The sequence below is a fragment of the Convolutriloba macropyga genome, chromosome 3 (assembly GCF_964194025.1).
Source record: "Convolutriloba macropyga chromosome 3, txConMacr16.3, whole genome shotgun sequence".
In the NCBI taxonomy this organism is placed as follows: domain Eukaryota; kingdom Metazoa; phylum Xenacoelomorpha; order Acoela; family Convolutidae; genus Convolutriloba; species Convolutriloba macropyga.
This window is the reverse complement of record NC_134470.1, coordinates 68189623-68209198: the sequence shown is the minus strand read 5'-3', so window position 1 is coordinate 68209198 and position 19576 is coordinate 68189623. Positions and strand designations below refer to the sequence as shown.

The window sequence follows — 19576 nt, the reverse complement described above, 5'->3', positions numbered from 1 at the left end:
CCGAGAAGTTATCAAACTCCGAGACGAAGCCGAGGTGTTATGATAACTATGAGGGCGATAACAACCGTGTGATATTTTTTTTAATCATCACCTGTTGCGATCATGTTTGTTTATTTTAGACTACAAGTTTATCGAACTGTTTCCATTATTAGACTACGAGTTTATCACCACTCTTTTATCGCCAATGTTTACTTAGTAACAGTGGCGATAAAAGAGTGTGATAAACTCGTAGTCTAATGCTGAAGTGTTTTTCCAGTGTCGATCGGGCATTAAAATTTATTACACTGGCAGTTTATTTAACTGCTATTATCGCAACAGGTGTTGATTAAACACATTTTATTGCCAAGTAGATTCCTGATTGCCGCGAGAAAGTGTTTAAATTGTTTTCCAGGTATTTTCCACAGAACATAAGCGGAAAAAATCTGGCAACTTAAAACATAGCTGGCAGATTACCAGAAAATAGCCGCAATAGATTTGTAGACCGGCAGTCTAAAAAAACAGTAAAAAAGACAGACCAAAAATATTCGTCTTTTCATTGAAGGCTGATCTGTTATATTTTGATTAAAAATCTGTATAAGTTATTGCTGCCTCTATTAGCTGATCTCAAATAACCTTCATTTAGAGTGACACACACCCATTTGACCTTATCTCTTTGAATTAAAGTAAATAAAAGTCAATTTCAAAGTGAGGAAGTCATTTTTGAGAGTGAGGTAAGTCGTGTGACCAAAAATTTAATCACGCGCATGAACAAAAAAACTCGCTCCACTAAGAGCGAAAAATGACGTCACACATGCGATTCAGTTGAAATTGCATGAACGAATGAACAAAAAGTGGCTGTGACGTCATATGGTCGTAACAAAAATCATGACGACGAAATAAAAAAAAACCAAGAGAAGGCCAATAATAGCCCCAGCTATCGCTGTGCGGCTATTAAAAAATGGTAGCTAGTAAACTTTACGCGTTGGCTCGTGCATACACCAATTCTCAGTCAGAAAGGTTCTTCCCCGGATATACCGATGATCTGATAAGATCAATACCTGGTTACGATACAGGCCAACACCGGGAAAAACTTAGTGAAAATTACGGCAAAAACTATCTTTATTTTTGAGGCGAATACACGGCCCCGAGTTTAATAATAGCCTGCCTTTGTTTCTTTCTCACCTATTATAATTACAACAGAGGCGCCAAAAAGTGATAAAAATAGCAAGATGAAATGTTAAATTTCAAAATCCCTCATTAAATAATCAGGCTTTACAAAAAGCTTCAAATCTGCGCTAGATAAAGGCTTTACAGCACAATCATCGAAGTTGCATACATTCTCGCCAAAATCGTCCACCTTGACATGCATAACTTCATCTTTAGACCACACGCGATTCAATGTTGAATTCAATTCTGTCACACTTTTTGAAATTCCTTTAACTTGAGTACAATCAAAACTCAATTCCGGAGTTGAACGAATAACCAAAACCAGTTCATGAGCGGATTCTAAACTTTTCTTGACCAATGCGTGAATTTTTAAGAGCTCATCTAGTATCGCAAGGTGTTCTTCGGGTGAATTTTTCTTCAGAGAACGTTTCTTCCTGTTCAACTTCCTGCTAGAGGAAGTCGAGCCTTGGCTGCTCGAAGAACGTTTGGAGGCTTTTGAAATTGTTGAAAACTCTGAAATGGTTCCATCGCCATAAGCACCAATATCTAAACATTCAGGAGACGATGAGAAGGTTGAAAGGCCTCAGAAACTTGAATATTTAAGAAAAATTTGGACTAAAAAATTGTTGTGGTTTCTAATGATTTTGATTACACTCAAACGTTCAAGCAATCTTCCAAATGCTAAAATTCTAAGAAGAGCAGAATAACTTAAGCTATTGACTATTATTATTATGCCACCAATTTTTAAGATCAGCAGAAACTGCCAAGCAGTGGTTGCAAGTTCACAAACCCGGATCTTCCAAACTGAGCGCCAGCCATTGCTTCTTTTTCTCAACAACTTCATCAAACCTCTCAGCCAGGGAAAAAACTTCTTGTGACTTTCCTCTTATCAACTCGTCAAAGTCGCCCAAACTGGAGCTCAAACTGGTCAACAATAGAGGCATCAGCTGATTGGCTCGCTTGCTCTTCATTACAAATTCAGATGCAAGAGACCAGGCATTGTTGCGCAACAGCATTTCAATAGCCGATTCTTCGTCAAACCCTGAAACGCAAATGTCAGGTAAGGTGACGATTAATTGTCCACTGTGTAAAATTGCGGCCAAAAGAGCACCCTTAATTTTCAGTGAAATGAATCATTACTTGGATTTCGATTCAAATATAAATAATAGTCTTTACTAAATATTCAGAGTCAAAGTATTTCATTTGAAACTTGTACCTGCTTCAAAGAATCCGAAGCTTCTCTAAACAACACGCAACTTTCGGGCTTCCCAATTTTTTACAATTTCGGGGAAACTCTTTTAAAACTGCTTCAAAATGGTCATGGGCACAAACCTGTCATGAGCTCTGCTGCGGCTCTCAAATTGCCCGATGCCTCCAAACCGGACACCAATTCCTCTCTCTTTCCAAAGTAGTCTGGCACACTTTTCCCACTCAACAGACGGAAATGTCCCAACGCAATTTCAAACTTCTTCGCTTTGCAAAAGGCACTGAAAGCTTCCAGATGATTTTTCAACTTCGCGTATAAACATCCAGCTTTACTCCATTTTGACGATTTCTCAAGATCCTTAGCATATTCGTTTGCTGCGAATTTCCAATTTCCTGAACTTTCAGGTAAGAAGATTTCCAAAGCCGTCTCAAAGAGTGAATGTGTCTTCACGTACTTGAATACTTGATCAAAATTTGAGTTGAAAACATACAGACTTCGCAATGCTTTGTCATAATTTCGTAAATAATCGTCAATATTAAATCTGATTTCTTCTTGCGTATCACCTTTGAAAAGTTGGTTGTTGATTAACGGCAGAAATTCTTTCGGATCTTTCTTTGATTTCTCCAACACTCGCAAAACTAATTGTTTATCGTACATAGCAAGTGATAGATCGAACAATTTGTCAACATCGACCAAAAGCAACAGGAAATCGAGGCCAGCGGTTTTGCAGTTATCCAAGCTATCGTTTTTCTTAATTAGCTCCAACGCGTTATCGGGTTGGTTCAACTTCACGTAAAGCATCACAACACTCAGATAGTAGCATTTGAATAGATGTGCATTCTTTACGATAACTTCAATCATTTCATTGCAAACTTGCTCCACTTTGCCAGACGCAGGTACTAAAAAATGATCAGTCAAGTTTTCCATTTCACAGATTTGTAAATTTGGCGAAAGCTTAAACGATGTTTCAACTATGTGATTCGCTGAGAAAAATTTTTAATTGCCGGCAGATTGCTAGCCTCTTGGAAAAGTAATAACATAGACCATTTAGAACTTTCATCACAACCGACAAATATTATTAACAAAGGAAACAAACAAAAGAAATCTGCTTCCAACTCCGCTTTCATCTTTGATCCTTTATATCAATGTCACATCCAATTCAACAGATTGGATATCAGGCGATGGATCGATTAAGGGACAGGAAATTTTGCAGCCATTAAATGAACATCAATTAATACATTAAAGACGGTACCTCAGAGTCGGTGTCCTGTTTTTTAATCCCTATTCTTTCAATCCCCTATATTTTAACCCTAATATCAATTCACCCCTCAATAATTTAATCCCTATATCGTTTCACCCAGATTTTAAGCTTGCTATAAATGAGGATAATTAGGTCTCATTCAATGCTATTTAGTCTATTTAAAAAATTACAATCGGGGTGCAATGAATGACGTGTGAATATACTTTTTCACACCTAAGTCAATTCACCCCGATTTTGTAAATTCATGGCTCATAATTGTCAGGGAAATAAAGCTGACGACTCAATAGTCAAAAGCAAAACTAACAATTAGCGAAATAGTTATCTCAAATAGTCCCATCATGTAAAAATTCTCGGTATCGCTCGTGCTTGTCTGTATGCCATTCTTCCCAACAAAATGGAGAAAACGTACAGCTGATTACTTGATGCCTTATAAACCTTTGCCCCCCGGTTGTAAGCAGGAAAAGATTTTGCTAGATTTTGAACTTGTTCCAGTTAATGCTTTGCAAAAACACCATCCAGCTTCAATGCTATCCGGTTGCTATTTCCATTTAACCTTAAAATTTGATAGGAAAATGGGAGAACTGGGATCGAAAAAGCTGGTGTCAGAAAACCATGAAGTTGCCCTGGCACTTGAAATGATCCCTGCTCTTGCTTTCAAAAAATGAGGAAATAGAAAACTTTTTTGGAAATAATTGTCGTGGAAACAACTAATGTGGCGGATCAACACCACTTAGATAGTCTCCTTATTGCAATCCTTATTGACGAGCTTTGTTTATATTTCCAATCAAATTTGTTCAAGTGTATACTATTTAACCGTCCTCCTATATTCGCAACATCAATCTCGAATCAAAGAGACCCAACCATAGAGGGAATTTCAAGAACAACTAATGCGGTTGAGAGCTGGCATTATGGGATACAAAGCCCTGTTAAGCGGATCCCACAGGGGGATTCTGGAAACGACGCTGCGGTTCAAAAAATAAACTTTCTGGATGCCTCATTAGGACAAAAAAACCCCAAGAAGAAAAAGAATGAGCGCTTGGAAGAAAGGTGCAGAACTTGACGGAGATTTACCGAGATGAAACTGATATTCATTTCTTAGAGCTATTACCACTTTTAGTAGTGTATCTGAAATAGTTTTGTTTAATTACGTCTTTTCGTGTTAACTGAAATATTAAATCCATCTTAATATTTTTGAGTTGGCGCGATCCTTGCGTCCTCACGGAGTTACGTCGAAGCCTCGTATCGTGACTCATTAGTGAATTTATCCCGGGCTTTAAACCTATGATGGAACCACTAATTGGGAACCCAGTTTTGCATCATTTAGATATGAAACTTGTACAGCCTAGCCGCTAGCAAAAATATCAATCTGGATTTCAATGCAAATTCAAGTAAACCAACAGTTAAATTTTGTTTTGTTCGCTCATCTATGCCTGCTCTGAAAGTAGGTTTTAAAGTTTAAACCGCACCCTTTCGTTTGAAAAGTACCGGTTCTTCCGTCTTTTTGACTAGGACAGTTTTTGGATGCAAATCAAAGTGTAACATAAAAGAGGTCAGACTTGTCAACTGTTCTTTTTCGATAATAGGCTTTGCGCTAAAAACGCCGTCTCGTAATTATTCTTTGATTTCAAACAAACGCAAGATGTTCAATGCCGCACCCTTGAAGGTCAGTAGTTTTGTGTTAAAGTCCTTTGAACATTAGCTTTGCTAATTGTTCTTTTGGACGCCGAAATACACAAGATTTCGGTGTTAAATCGATTTAGGGGTCAAAAAATTGCGGGGTTAAATGACTGAAGGGTGATTATGAACGTGGTCAAATTATGAGGGGTTAAATAAATTGGGGGTGAAAAGAGGTAGAACCCTCAGAATACAATTGACGCTAGAAAGTATTCAAGTTGCACTGATTCCAGTTTTTCAATGGTCACGTCTGAGAAAAATGACGCTAAAAAGGGTCGATTGAAATAGAAAAAATTATTGAAGATGTTGATCGATAAATGAAGATACGTTTCACAACCGAAAAAGATTAATTATCTCAGAAATGAAAATTCATTATTCAGTAGACACAGAAACCGATATAATAAAAAATTATCGAGAAATTACCGCAGGCCACGTTCATGCTGAGACTCGCGGGACTCGTATAAAACTATCACCACCGAACAATTAGGTCAATTTAACCAAATAACTACTTTTCATGATAATTAATTAAGATTAGGGTAAACAAGCGCAAAAAAATTAAATTTTTTGAAAATGATAAAATTACAGTTCTACATTTTTTTAACCAGATTCATTTAACCCCACATATCTTAAACCCCTATCAATTAACCCTTGAATCACTTCAATCCTCAATCACTTCATCCTGCTAATTAGCAGTCGCCATTAAAGGCATGCTTTATCATAATTAAGTGGATAACTTAATCCGATGTTCGGTTGTGATATTTTCGTATCAAGTCCCACGGGCCGCTGATGAATGGCAATGCCCAGCGAGGAATGGCTAAATGATTGCTAATTTAACCCTTATTCTATAAAAAATTGAGATCAGGGTGAAATGAGAGAGGTTAAATGATAGAATTTAAATAATAGAGGCGTGAATAAATCGGGGTTCAATGATAGAACATAAACCGACTAATGTCGGAAGAATCGCTCTCGAACGACAAGCGGATAAAAACATAGCCAGCAGATAGCCGGAATAAATGCGAAAGAATAGACTTGCGGGCCGTATGATAGAGATAGAAACAGATACAGATATAAGTTGAAAAAGTTATCGACGCCGCTCAAAAAGCTATGTAAAATAATTAAACGATAAAATAATAAACCTTGTTAAATCCATTTCACAGCAGTCTTTTCATTAGGGACCCTTATTACAAATGAGTTCCTTTAATTCACAATAAACTTAAATTTTAAAGTGCAAAAGTCATTTTATTGAGTGAGGTAAGTCACTTATGACCAAAATCTAATCACTCAAAAAACGTTTGCTAGAGAGAGTGAGAAATGACGCCACGCGCACAAAAGCAGTTAATGAGAGGAAGAAATCAGTCAGAAAATTTGACTTTTCACCTTTGAGTTGTGAACAAATGCAAAACGAAAACATAGCCGGAAGAATTCCGGAAGCAACTCGAAGCGTCAGAACTTCAAACAAAACCGTAAATTCAATGGAAGCCATTACCATTTGTATTAAACCATTAACACATTACCTGTCACCAAGAGAAACAAAATGCAATGAATTTTTATATTATTGAAAACGTTTGGTAACGTTAAAAAAAGTCCGAAATAAATAACATGGTCAAATTACTGATAGGCTGAAAAACTGATAGGGATATCAATTGCCCTCAAATAATTAATTCATGATTCTAATCTCAAAGATCGCGAAAGCAAACGGCAGATAAAAATCTTAGAACCTAAGTTAAATCTTTTCAAAAAAAGAATGCTCAAAGTTAAAAATCAGAAAAAAATTACAATTAGACTTCTAATCACTGCAATTATGAAAAAGAGCATATACTTCTTCCTTGTACATACGCTAGACAACATGGTTTCATACTAATTCAAAATTTAAATTGATCATAGAAAAGACATAAGCAGCAGAGGAATATTCAAAGACAAATAATCGTTTAATTAAATCCAAGGCCGGAAGAAAGTTGCAGCAACCATTAATAAGTGGATGCTTTGGAAAAGTCTTGCTAGCAGACTCTCAGACTCAAAATACAAAAAAACCTTCATAGAGGCGTTGACTATATGAATTATCAAAAGGAAGTTGCCATATTAACGGATTTTTGACAAAAAGACGGTAAAAAGATCCAAAAATGAATAAATTAATAGAAAAAAAGCCAAAAAAATAACCAAAAAAATCAAGAATTATGTGCCAATTTTGAACTTGAAACGCATCTTCAGGCTCTGAAAAACACTGGTATCAATTTCCGACATTTCAATATAGCATCGAATAAAAATTATTTCCACAAAAAACCAAATTACACGCAAAAAAACTGGGCCACTTAGACGAAAAAACGGCTAAAAACGGTTATCTATATGTGCCATTCAGTCAAAAACTACTTTTCAAAGTCAAAAAGTCATTCACTAAAGGCGGCGCATGATCAAAAAAACTTCTCTCGCTCAGAAAAAATTAGTTCACACGGCAATTTTACTCACTTTCACTTTTAGGTCAAAACAGCGTCTGAACGAATAGTACTTCCGGTGAAAAACCTTAACCAATACTCCTCTTCGAGTCGTAAAAAGAGCATCAGACGACAAAAAAAACCAAGAGCACGCAATATATCTCCGCTCAGCTTACCGCTTCGCAGCTATAAAAACTTTACCCCGATTGGGATTCGAACCATTGACCTCCCGCTCCATAACCTGCTGCACTGACCCCTGGGCTACCAGGCCCTTGCTTTTGATATGCTAAAACAATTTTGTATTAGCAACAAGCTTTACTTCGAAGTGAGCGATCGAGATCACTCAAAAATGAAGAACGAAAGCGTGAAAAAGTCACTTGAGAAGTCAAAGAATGTTCTAGAAGAAAAGCGCAAAAAGTCAAGCGAAAAATGTGCATAAAAAAGACCAACACGTTTACAGTAATTGCTATGAACTTCGTTCAAGAGCAATTAATATGTTTGATAATTATTAAACTAGTCGGAATTCTGATGATTACTCAGGCTTATAGGTTTTTAGAACAGCAATAATCATGGTTCTACATTACTCACTCGATGACTTTCGTTGAAACATGAGCTGCGAATTGGTGTCAGTGAGCTCCGATATGAACAAATTGACCAATTGATGTGAGTTCACATCAGTAAAAACTGCTTCCAAGTTGCTCATGAAAGATATCAAGTCTCGGTCGCAGATTATGTTCATATCCAACCGATGTTTCTGGCATGCCTGAAAACAATACATTTTTATCTTCGAAAAATAGAACATCTACATCAGATTTTGGAGAAAAAGCGTACTATCAAAGCACTTGCCCGTTTGTGGAGAAATTTCGGAGCATATAGTACCAATCATAAATTAGTTAGGCAAAGTACGAGCAAACAAATTGTTACTATGTAGTTGCACCTGGTTGCATTATGAGCATTATAGATTCTTCATTTGGACATAAAGATATACTTCCATCCTCAAAAGCAGAACTTAAATATTCAGCTATCAAATATTCAAAATTACTCAGCAAAGAAGCGTCAAAAGCCATTGGACTAGTAAAACGTTAAACTAATTAAGTCAACCTGGAAAGCTAGCGCAAATTCCTTCCTATCCAAATGCTGCTCCACGAGCCCAATTAACAATGGCTTCGGATGAATACACTCCAGGTTCCCTCGTGGCATTTGCAACACAACGGCTGTTCCTGATTGCACAACACCGACTATCTTTGCTCCCCTCTCCAGTTTCCGAGAGTACCAGTCGTCTGTTTTGATTGGCCCACCATTTTCAGGCTGATTCAACTGATCAACTCGAACAATAAACAGCCGGTGTGACTGAGTTGTGAACAAAAGATATGTTGAATTCTGAACGTCAAAACTTGTAACTTCTTCGGAAATTAGAGATTCGTTTAGATATAGATATCGATTTAAAGCGTGCCCAAAGACAAACAATTTATCACTAACAGTGACTGGATAAATTTTATTACATTGTTTTGGAAACAACAGAGATAAGTCCTGCAATTCCCCGTTCGATACTTTTGAAACTTGGCCGTTGTCCATACTTAGATACACTTCCGAGTTGCTGGAAACGTTAGGAGCAAAAGCCAGCGAATAATGCTTCACAGGCAACTTAAGCTTATTGGAAGTAATAATAGTCGATTCGCTGAAAACTATTTGCAAAATGACAACTGTTTGACTTTCACTGTCATCGTTTGTTGGAACAACACAGCCAATCATATCAGAGCACAAAGCGAACCAATGAAAAGGGAGAAAATTTGGCGATGTAAACAAACCACCAAGAGGATACTTTCCCAATAACTTTGGAAATTTTCCATATTTCACTTCAGTCTTCCCATAACTAAAATGATTATTTATAGTACCATCCTCTAACTCGTTTGAGCTGCACTCAAACACATGTAAAGTATCTTGAGTAACAACAAACAAATTTTGTCCGCTCATAAACCGATATAATATTGGTCTGTCAAAATTCAGCTCATAAAAACTCATTGGCGGTGGTATTAAAACATCACCAAACGGCGTACAAAGAAGTCTTTTCCCATCAATCACCGAAAACAAGTCAAAACTTGAGTTGCTCATCGCTGCACTTTCAAACAACCATTCAAACGTCATTAAAGTTCCATTTGACAAGGCAACGGTCAGGTAGAAGGGTCGACTAGGGTCCGAGGCATAGTCTGAACATTTTGAGGGCAATGAATAGGATTGAACGAGATAATAATGGTAGTTTCTGCGATTGTAGATCTTCATTTCGTATTTGATATTTTCTGAAGATTCGGATGATGACTCATCAGGTTCCAATAAGGTTTCTGTGAAAACGAAGAGAAGCTCGGAGGATGGGTTATAGAAAATCTAGAACACAGATTGCTGCCAGAATCAATTTTTTTATTATAAGTCTCCAATAACAAATTCTAAATCACTAATCAAACTTCGTTATTAAATCGTCGAGTTTTTAATCGTCTAGAGCAAACTACTTGGCGTTTCAATTATAGCGCAAAGTTTAGAAATGATCAGCCTTCCCACCTTTCAGAAGTAATCCAGATTAATCCACAATTGACGCCAGTAGTAGTAGTAATTTTTTGTAGTAGCGAAAACTCTTAAAGTGACATTTGTAGCATTGAATTTTTTAATATACATTTTCTTACTTGGTATATAGACGTATTTTTGTTTTCGTCTACCACGAAGCTTCCATGAATCAGACAGTTCCTCTCGAAGAAATTAACAACACAAGCACCACTTGCACTCCGTCCATTGGATGCTATTAAGTCACCGGATGGTCGAAAAGCTATCAAATTTCCAGGCGATACTTCTGCTTTCGATTCACTTGAACACAAATATATTCCCTCTCGATCGAACACTGAAAGTTTGCGTATACTCTCATTGACATCCCAGTAACTGACTGCGAAGATATCCGATTTGTCACGCCACGTTATACTACATTTCTCTCTTGCCTATAAATAAATGTTATCGAAAGAATCCCCCAAACTAAAACAATCGAAAAGGATGACTTCCATTCGATTTACATTTATGAGGAAGTTTATCTTAAAAATTCTTTTAAAAATGTTCTGAAAAAGAAATAAACCCAATAGGACTCAAATTCCGAGTTTTCTCAGGAACAGCAAATGATATCGCCATTTAACACTTAGTCTATCAGTTTTGATTTTGTGTGATTTAGTCATTGCATGCTCAAGAGAACTATCACACAAAAGCAGAAAATTTCAATGAAATCAGCAGAAGACGACTATGTGAATCTACGCTACAGTAAACTAACTCATAGTAAAGTTTCGTCGAAGCCTTGTTAAGAAAGACTGGGTAAAATAACCAAAAAAACTACAACATAACCGAATAACGTCGGGCGAAAAGCTCTCAAACGACCGGTGAGATGTTTTCGGTAGCAGCTAGTTGGGGCTTAGGAAGTTTAGCATTAGGGGGTGAGCAGAATGGGGAGGGGGTGAATGGCGTGTTGGATGGCGGGGTCTCAACCGATGAGAAGATTAAGGGAAAAAGTTGGGAGGTCTGGACGAGAGGGGGTCCAAAGCGCGGAGACGAGAGGGTGGACGGGAGTGGGGGGGGGGGCTGTGAGTGAGGGGACTGAGTGTGGTCAAAGATTAACAAACCTTGAAATTATCTCCTTAAAACAGTTCTGGTGAATCGCATACTTCCGAGACTAGTAGGACGTAAGACTAAGAGAGCTACTCAATCACTTTATGTCCTCAGGGCTCTACCTCCTTATCCAGTTTTTGGGGACAAAAAGTTCAACGAGTCAGACGAAATATCGGCCAAGCGAAAAATTGCATTTAAAAAGACCACAGGACTGATATAATAGCAACAAATTTCGTTTGAAAGCAATTAAAAAGAGCTAGGATAAAGATCACTAGAAGAATTACAAATAGCGAGCAGAGCGCCAAAAATTTAAAACGGTCTCACTCTTACCATGCGGTACAACAATACTAAGAAATAAGGAAAGAAAGAAAGAAAGGAAGAAAGAAAGAAAGAAAAAGAAAGAAAGAAAGAAAGAAAGAAAGAAATAATTTCTCCAAGTACTCATTATAAACAAACTTTAACAACATCAATCTATAAAGAGACCCGGAGGGGACAGACAACGCGACAACTTGTCCTCAACACTCTGCCCTTCAGAACTTCAACAATGAGATTACAAAAAACTTAAATGAATGCATACGGTAAAGAAATACATTAAGTGAATTTTCCCCAATTCCCAGTTCCATTCAGAAAAGGTGTGCGACAAAATTTAATCATGGGACTCAAAGTTTCTTTTTCCTTCAAAAGAAGCCAGGCTTATTCTGATAGTGCTGTAGCATGCACGTAAATGATATTAAAGAATTAACCCTTACAGAGCAAACATGTGTTTTACAAGCTCTCGTTGTTAAAAGTAGTAAAGAGATTCTGTTTTGCTAACAAATTATAAAGTTTTGCGGCGCGAAATCGCACTGACATTCTTCCAGCTTTTTTTCTACAAAGAAGTTCATGCAAAAGATTATAAGAATCATTTCTAGTAGATCTTTCTAAGAATCACTTCTAAGAATCACTTCTGTTCGAAAACCAAATAAATCATTAAGGTATTTTTCAGAATGCAATTGGTATATAGATCTAAGGACAAACGTGAGCATTTTGAGCAACCATATAAGAAAATACCGTATTATATTATTGGATTTATATTGCTTTTGTAGTAGCGAATTAGCAACTGCCTTGGAACGTAATGTCTTAACTTACAAATAGTACCACGCTGTTTACCGAGTCTCTTTTTAATATAATAAATATGAAACGTGAACGTCAGTTTAGAATCTTAATTCAAGCCAAGGTATTTACACCTTTGTTTTACAATAACCGGACATTTACTCATACCATACTGATGATTGGAGGTACTAGCACTCGGATTTAACTGAACTGTATTATCCAAATTAAGGGACAATTTGTTTGCTAATAGCCAAATGCCAATTTCATTGAGATCCCTTTCAATATCCTCAGGTTTACATCCAATCGATGATATATTAGTGTCATCTGCAAACAGAATTATGTTTGTAAATTTGCAGCATGTGGTATTATTATTAAAATAAACAATGAATAAAAGAGGTCCGAGGATTGATCCTTGTGGTACGCCACAATTTAACTTTCTCCAGTTTGATAAGCAACCATTGACTTGAACTCTTTGGTACCTATTAGATAAATACGAAGCAAACCACTTGTGACAGTTACCGCGAATACCATAGCATTCTAACTTATGCAGCAAAATTTGATGATCAATCATTTCAAACGCCTTCTTTAGATCAAGAAAAAACTTATTAACTTATTTGTGCAAGTTCGAATTCTTTCAATAAATTCTACCATCTCGTCAATCGTACTGTGTTTCCGGTGGAATCCAAATTGTTTATTCGAAAACAACAATTTATGGTCGAAAAAATTATACGATCGAATATACATAATTCTTACAAGAACTTTACTCCAAGTATTAAGCAGTGATATTGGCCTATAATTGTTTTCATCGGTCTTATCACCATCCTTATGCAAAGGAATAACTTTGGCTTTTGCTTAAGCTCCGGGAAACTTTCCGTTAATGAAGGATAGATTAGTAAGATATGTTAAATATGGAACAGTAACCTCTGAGCTAATTTTGACCAGAACGTTGCTGATATTGTCAAGCCCGGAAGAAGACTTATTATCTAATTCATCAACAGTTTTTTGTACTTCATTATCTGACGTTGGATAGAGGAATATTGACTTGTCATGAGAAAATATATTTTGGAGAGGAACATGAGGCAACTTACTTGAAATACTTATCCCAGCATCAGCAAAAAAATCATTGAATGCGTTTGCAATCTCACTGTCATTAGGGCAATCAGCTAAAACAAGAGTGTCGTTCAAAATTTTGAAAAGCTAAGCTAGCAAAATCTCAAAGCCATATTTTATTTAAAATCAATTGCAAACAAAAAAACTTTAAGAACTCAGAGGAAAAAGACAAAAATTATTGGTTTAAATCGACAAATTTCAATTCGATAAAGGCAGGGCGAATAAAACTAAATTAAGTTGATATTTCTAATTATAGAAAAATTAGGTAACAAACGTCGATTTTAAAAAATTAGGCAATCGAGGTTAAAAAAATACATAGCCATCTTCTTGTCTCAGTAAGAAATGAAAACAACACAATTGCTAAAAGTGGAACAATTTTTAAACAAATGTTCAAATACGGTGAAAATTTTCACTTAATTTCAAAGAGTTATCGCCATTAACATTTAAATTAGCAAAAAATCGAAATCAAGAACACCGAAAGTGCACCAAAAGACTTTTTATGGTAATTAAACTCAAAAAACGAACAAAAACCTTGGAAAACTTGGACAAAAACCGCCAAAATCGGATTAGCATGTATACACTTTTATAAAACAAAAATACCTCACATCAGAAAGAGACATCCAATTCAGAAATTAGCAAAAATAGGTTGCCATATTTACTAATTTGGTTAAAAAACACCGCTCAAAGATCCAAAAAGGAAGAAATTAATGAAAAAAGCCTTAAATTGTTTTAAAAAAAATGAGAAATAGGCACCAATTTTGCACTTGAAACACATTATTAGGCTCTGAAAAACATTGTGGTATCAATTTCAGATGGTTGCATATTCATGTGGCATCGATCAAGATTTACTTCTTCTAAGTTAATATTTAAAAAAAAATGGGCCAAATGGACGAAAACACGGCTAAAAACTGTCACCGCCAATCTCTCAAAAACTCTTTTCAAAGTCTAAAATTCATTCACTCAATGCAGCGCATGAAAAAACTTTTCTCGCTCAGAATAAATTAGTTCACACGAAAATTTTACTCATTTTCACGATTAGGCCAAAACGCCGCCTGAAGAAACAGTACTTTCGGTAAAAAAAACTTTAGAAAATCAATACTCTTCTTCGAGTCGTAATCGTAAAAAACCAAGAGAGGGCCAATAATATCCCAAGCTATCGCTGTGTGGGGCTATTAATAAACAAACTTTTATTTAACCAGTTGCTGATGTTCCTGCTGGTTTTTTGAACCGTCTGGCTTTTCTATTAATTGATCTTGTTGTCGAGCTATCTTCTTAGCACCAGCGCCCGTAAATTGGGTTTCTTCCGTTCCCCAGCCCACGTTCAACGGCACTTCAGACGGAGCTGAAAGCTTCGTTAGGTTAACTTCACACACAACGTCAAAATTGGTATCCAGAATTGTCATAACGTGATCGGTGCTTATAGCCACCAGCAAGGACTCGTCTGGACTCCATTGAGCTGTTTCCAGCTCAGTACCAAAACTTCCCAGTGGCCGAACATCTAAATAATCGATTGAAGATGAAATTCAAAGATTCTTTTTCATTGTTTTCTTCCTTAAGTGAGGTGGTGGCAAGATCCAAACAAAGACACGTTAGAGAAACTCCGGACATTTAATGATTCAAGACATGAGTAGTACACCCAATATTACTTCCCCAACATTATGATGGATACTTTTTGGCAAGAAACCTCGTATCAGTGCTGTTGAGTAACAAAAGAACAGTTTACTTCATAAATTGAGGTTATTAAGGTGAATATCTCAGTAAAACTTTAAAATCAAAAAAAAAATCCGCAAAAAGTTATTGGCAAGTGAAGCCAATATTCCACCTTGTAACTTCACGGGAATAGCTATTATTTCGGATATTGCTCGATTTTAGATTCTGGCATTAAAAACAAAAGAAACATAGCCGTCATATGGCCGGAAAATAAGCCGCGATAGACGCTTCTGGCCTTCCATGAATAGAAACAACTAAAGAAATAATATCGACAGATTGGGCACCAGTCCTTTAATAGACAACTAGACTTTTTGGTTAGAATCTGACTGCCATTTTATTGAGACACATACGCTCTAAAGTAAAAAGCCCTGAAGGAGCTTTTTCAAAATTGAAATTCGAAAACAAAATCGTAACTAATAATCAAGAATTAAGGCATATACGTTTGGTACTACTAAGATGCACACTATTGACCTTTAGCTAGTAAAAGTTCAAAAAACTTAAAGTTCATTAAGCGAGTTCAGAAGTCATTTTTCAGTGAGGTAATTCACGCAATTTACCTAAAAGCAGAAGAAATGACGTCACGCACACAAATTTTAACTGCAAAGCAGTAGAAATCGCTGAAATTGAAAAAGACAAATCCAAGAAGTCAGGTCGCAAGAATCATCGATGGAGACAACGAAATGAAAAAAAAAAACAAAGCAGGACAAGTTTTGAGATACAATCAAAGAATTGAATACAAAACAGAACTATTTTACCTGACCAGCAGATCAATTAAACAATCCCAGCCAAAAAGACGATCTCAAAAGTTGAGAAACTAAAAGAATATAAGAAATTAAAAAAACAATTATTGCTAAAACTCTTCGAAGCATTTAGCCTGACGGGCAAATATGGCACAATTCAATATACTCATTGATTCACGCACAAGCCTTGAAAAAATTTATTATCCACTAAAGATATATGAACTCGAAAAACATGAAAAATGTTTAAAAAGCTGAAAAGTCCAAATTTTAAAAATTTCCAAAATTCGAAAAAAAAGTTTCGAACAAGTCTTTGTATCTGAACTTCTGTCATTTAACTCATCTGCAAGACTTGAAAAAGCTTCGTTGGCCAGTAAAGATTGCGTAACTCAGAAAATAACTTCAAAAAAATTAAAAACAGTTGCAAAAGTTAAAAAAATCTTGCTAAAATTTGTGATTTTTATATCTTAAGAACCAATTCATTGTCTCCAGAGACTAGCTAGTATTCCTATTTTGAGCCTTAAAAAGTTTCATTGGCTCAAAGCTCGATAAATTCGGAACATGATTATATTTTTCAGAAAATATGAACTTTATAAAAAAATTGCCAGTGTTATTCAAACATTGATAACCAAGCCATTGCCTCTAGCAACTATGCAGTAACTTATTGTCAAACCCTAGAGGAGGTTCCTTGCTGCAGGGTGCCGGAAGAACTTGCTCTTGAAAATTTTTTAGAAACGCTCGCAAAAAAGTGAAAGTTAAAATTCGTGATATTAAAAATTGAAATTTTTTCTTGCCACTGGACACTTTGCAGTAGCCTATTATGAAACAATAGAGGTTCCTAGGCCCTTGAGCCTGAAGAAGCCTAAAACCGACAATTTAAAAAATGATAAAAAATTCATTTTTATCAAAAAAATGCTAAAATAAGTTATGCTAAAAATTTTTCAGTAACCCATTTAAAATCCTATAGTACGTTTTTTTGGCACGTAGGTCTGGAGAAACTTAAAAAATAACAATAAATGTTGCTAAAATTTGTTAAATTGTTGAAAACCATTCCACTACCAGAAATTATGCAAAAACATTATCACTCTAGAGGAGGTTCCTTGACACCTAGGGCTGAGAAAACCTAAAATTCAAAAGTTGAAAATTGAAAAAAATTTACTATAAACTTGATTGTTCATGTTTGGAGTACCAATACATATAGCTCCTAAAATGGTCCAAAAAAGTAATTACGTCCTGCAACACACCTTTGTCAGTTTTAAAAACCTCAATTTTAGACGGGTCCATTAAAAACTCGCAAAATGAAAAAACAAAAAATTGCAAGATTTTGGGCTCAAAAACTCCTGAAAATGACATTTTAACCTTGAATTGCGGCCTTCCCAGTAGCTTCACCTCTCTAAGCACTAAATGGACTACTAAACGCGGCTAATGACCTCTACTGAAACCTGTTGCCCGCTGAGCTTTATTTGTTTATCCCGTTTTGAAATCTCAAAGTCATTAAAAAAAGGTGTGAAAACAATTTACAAAAAAACATAGCAGGACAAGTCCTGAAATACAATCCAAAATATTGTATGAAAAACTTAGAAGTACTCTACCTCACCAGCAGATCAATTGAACAATGTAAGCCAAATCACAAACAAAATCAACAAAAAGTAGAGAAACTAAAACAATCAAACAAATCAAATATACTCATTGCTAAAACTCTTGATCTTTTACCCCGAAGGCTTGATCCCTTTAAAAATACCTATTTCAAAAATATGTTCAAAACCAATTTTTATCTCTGAAGTCGGTCCAGTATGCTATCTGCAACAACTGAAAAAAAATCATTGGCCCTCGAAGATCGATTAACTCCAAAAATGATTAACTCAAAAAATTTAAGAAAAATGAAATCGACTGCCAATTTTAAGCAAAATGTTGCTGAAAATCGTGATAATAAAATCTTCAGAATCATTTCTGTGTCTTAAGACGATCATTGGCTAAACGATCGATAGGCAATAGTTTCTAGAAATTTGAAATTTCAAAAAGTAGAAATTCATTCTATTGAAATGTTGAAAACCATTCCATCGCTCCCCCCAGACACTAAGTAACAACATACTATCAAACCCTGGAGGAGGTTAACTGGCTACTGAGGCAAAAAAAAAACAAAAATTTTAGGAAAACTTAAAAATTGCAGATTTTATCCCAAAAAAAGGGCTAAAATTCGAGACATTAAAATGGTGAAAACCATTCCATTGTTACTAGAAACTATGCAGTGCCCTATTATAAATCCTGAAAAGAGATTCCCTGGCCCCTGAAGCTGGAAAATCTCAAAAAATGACAAAAATTTTCAAAAAAAAATTAAAAAAATAGCAAAAATTAGTAAATTAGCAATTTTAGTAATTAGTAAAAATTTGTAATTTTGTCTCGCAAGAGACCTTCATAAATTTTTAAAATATTTAACCTAGGACTAATCAAACAAAAAACTCAAAAAAAAACAAGAAAAATTGCACGATTTTGAGCCCAAAAAACTCCTAAAATGACCTTCTGAGCTTAAATTAAGGCCATTCTAGCAGCTGCACCACTCTAAGAACTTAAAGGACTGCTAAAGCCCACTTTGGGCCTCTAATAAAACTTAATGCCCGCTGGGCTTTACCTGTTTATCCCGTTTGAAAGATCAAAGTCATTGAAAAAATTGTGAAAACATCTTAAAACACAGCGCCCCAATACAATTCAAATTCTTTGAATTGTAAATAAGACAGATCACCAACACAATCCAATTCTTGGATTGTAAAAAACTACAATGTCCCCAATAATAGCCGCCATCGCTTCGCGGCTATTAAAAAAACACGATGTCCCCAATAATAGCTGCTATCGCTTCGCGGCTATTAATAAAATGATAACTAACCATCATCTGATGAATCTGGAGCCAGTAACATATCTCCATTTCTGGCAACAATCATAAGGGAATTTTCAAGCAAGCTGAAGTGCATCAACAGTACATCGTCACAAGGCACACAAGTTTCAGAATTAGAGGTCAAAAAGTTAGAACTGATGTCAGCTATGGTTCCATTTTGGAAAATGTAGACTGTCTGGCCCATTCCGCAGCAACATTTTGTCGTTGTTCGGTGGCAGCTTTGTGTGAGTGCGCCTTCAACCTTTTTCCAGTAAATCAGCTTCAAATTAATCATACCTCACCTGAAATCACCCAATGCTTTTACATATAGAGCTGATTAAACAAAGAAAAGCAATCCTGTTTTAAAACAACTTGAATGCCCGAGGTAAGGCAATTCAACCCAAAGCTTTTTTCATGTTCCTTGCGTATACGCAATGAAATTCTGAAGGGTAACATAGCGTGATAAAAAGTAAAAATGTAGTAACTGCATGCTAAGATTTCCCTAAAGATATCGCTCTTTGGAAGCGAGGCAAAAGGTTTGCTCGATACAAATGCAAGAGACGCACTAATGATGAGAAAACGCTTTAAACTACCACATCATAAATTTAATATATTAATGGATATAAAAGCTATCAAAGAACATTTATCTTTAGTAAAATTTACAATTAGGACAATTGATTAACAAAATAAATACAAGGCAGAGGGAAA

At 35.8% G+C, this 19576-nt stretch overlaps 2 protein-coding genes across 2 annotated transcripts in view; one reads left to right on the top strand and one right to left on the bottom strand.

Annotated features, from left to right (window-relative positions):
- Positions 1-1911, top strand: part of LOC142336393 (agrin-like) — a 156785-nt gene extending 154874 nt beyond the window's left edge. The window contains exon 39 of the transcript XR_012758902.1: positions 1896-1911. The gene's annotated coding sequence lies outside the window, so the exon portion shown is untranslated. The remainder of the gene's footprint in view (positions 1-1895) is intronic.
- Positions 1204-19220, bottom strand: LOC142336395 (putative elongator complex protein 1). Its single transcript, XM_075385196.1, has 8 exons — positions 18881-19220; positions 14749-15050; positions 10393-10698; positions 8819-10099; positions 8306-8480; positions 2479-3252; positions 1937-2188; positions 1204-1692 (listed from the first exon to the last, which is right to left on the bottom strand). Exons 1-8 carry the CDS (start codon positions 19161-19163, stop codon positions 1217-1219), a joined length of 3849 nt encoding a protein of 1282 aa, XP_075241311.1. The 5' UTR covers positions 19164-19220; the 3' UTR covers positions 1204-1216.
- Positions 19221-19576: the final 356 nt, after the last annotated feature.

What these genes read in the sequence shown, in the direction of transcription:
- LOC142336395 (XM_075385196.1), bottom strand. Translation starts at nt 19,163, where the DNA reads ATGATTAATTTGAAGCTGATTTACTGGAAAAAGGTTGAAGGCGCACTC. An exon ending in AAAATACGTCTATATACCAA is followed by an intron (nt 10,100 to 10,392) that starts GTAAGAAAATGT and finishes TCTGTGTTCTAG; the next exon opens with ATTTTCTATAACCCATCCTC. An exon ending in GCTCAGTTTGGAAGATCCGG is followed by an intron (nt 1,693 to 1,936) that starts GTTTGTGAACTT and finishes CTGAATGTTTAG; the next exon opens with ATATTGGTGCTTATGGCGAT.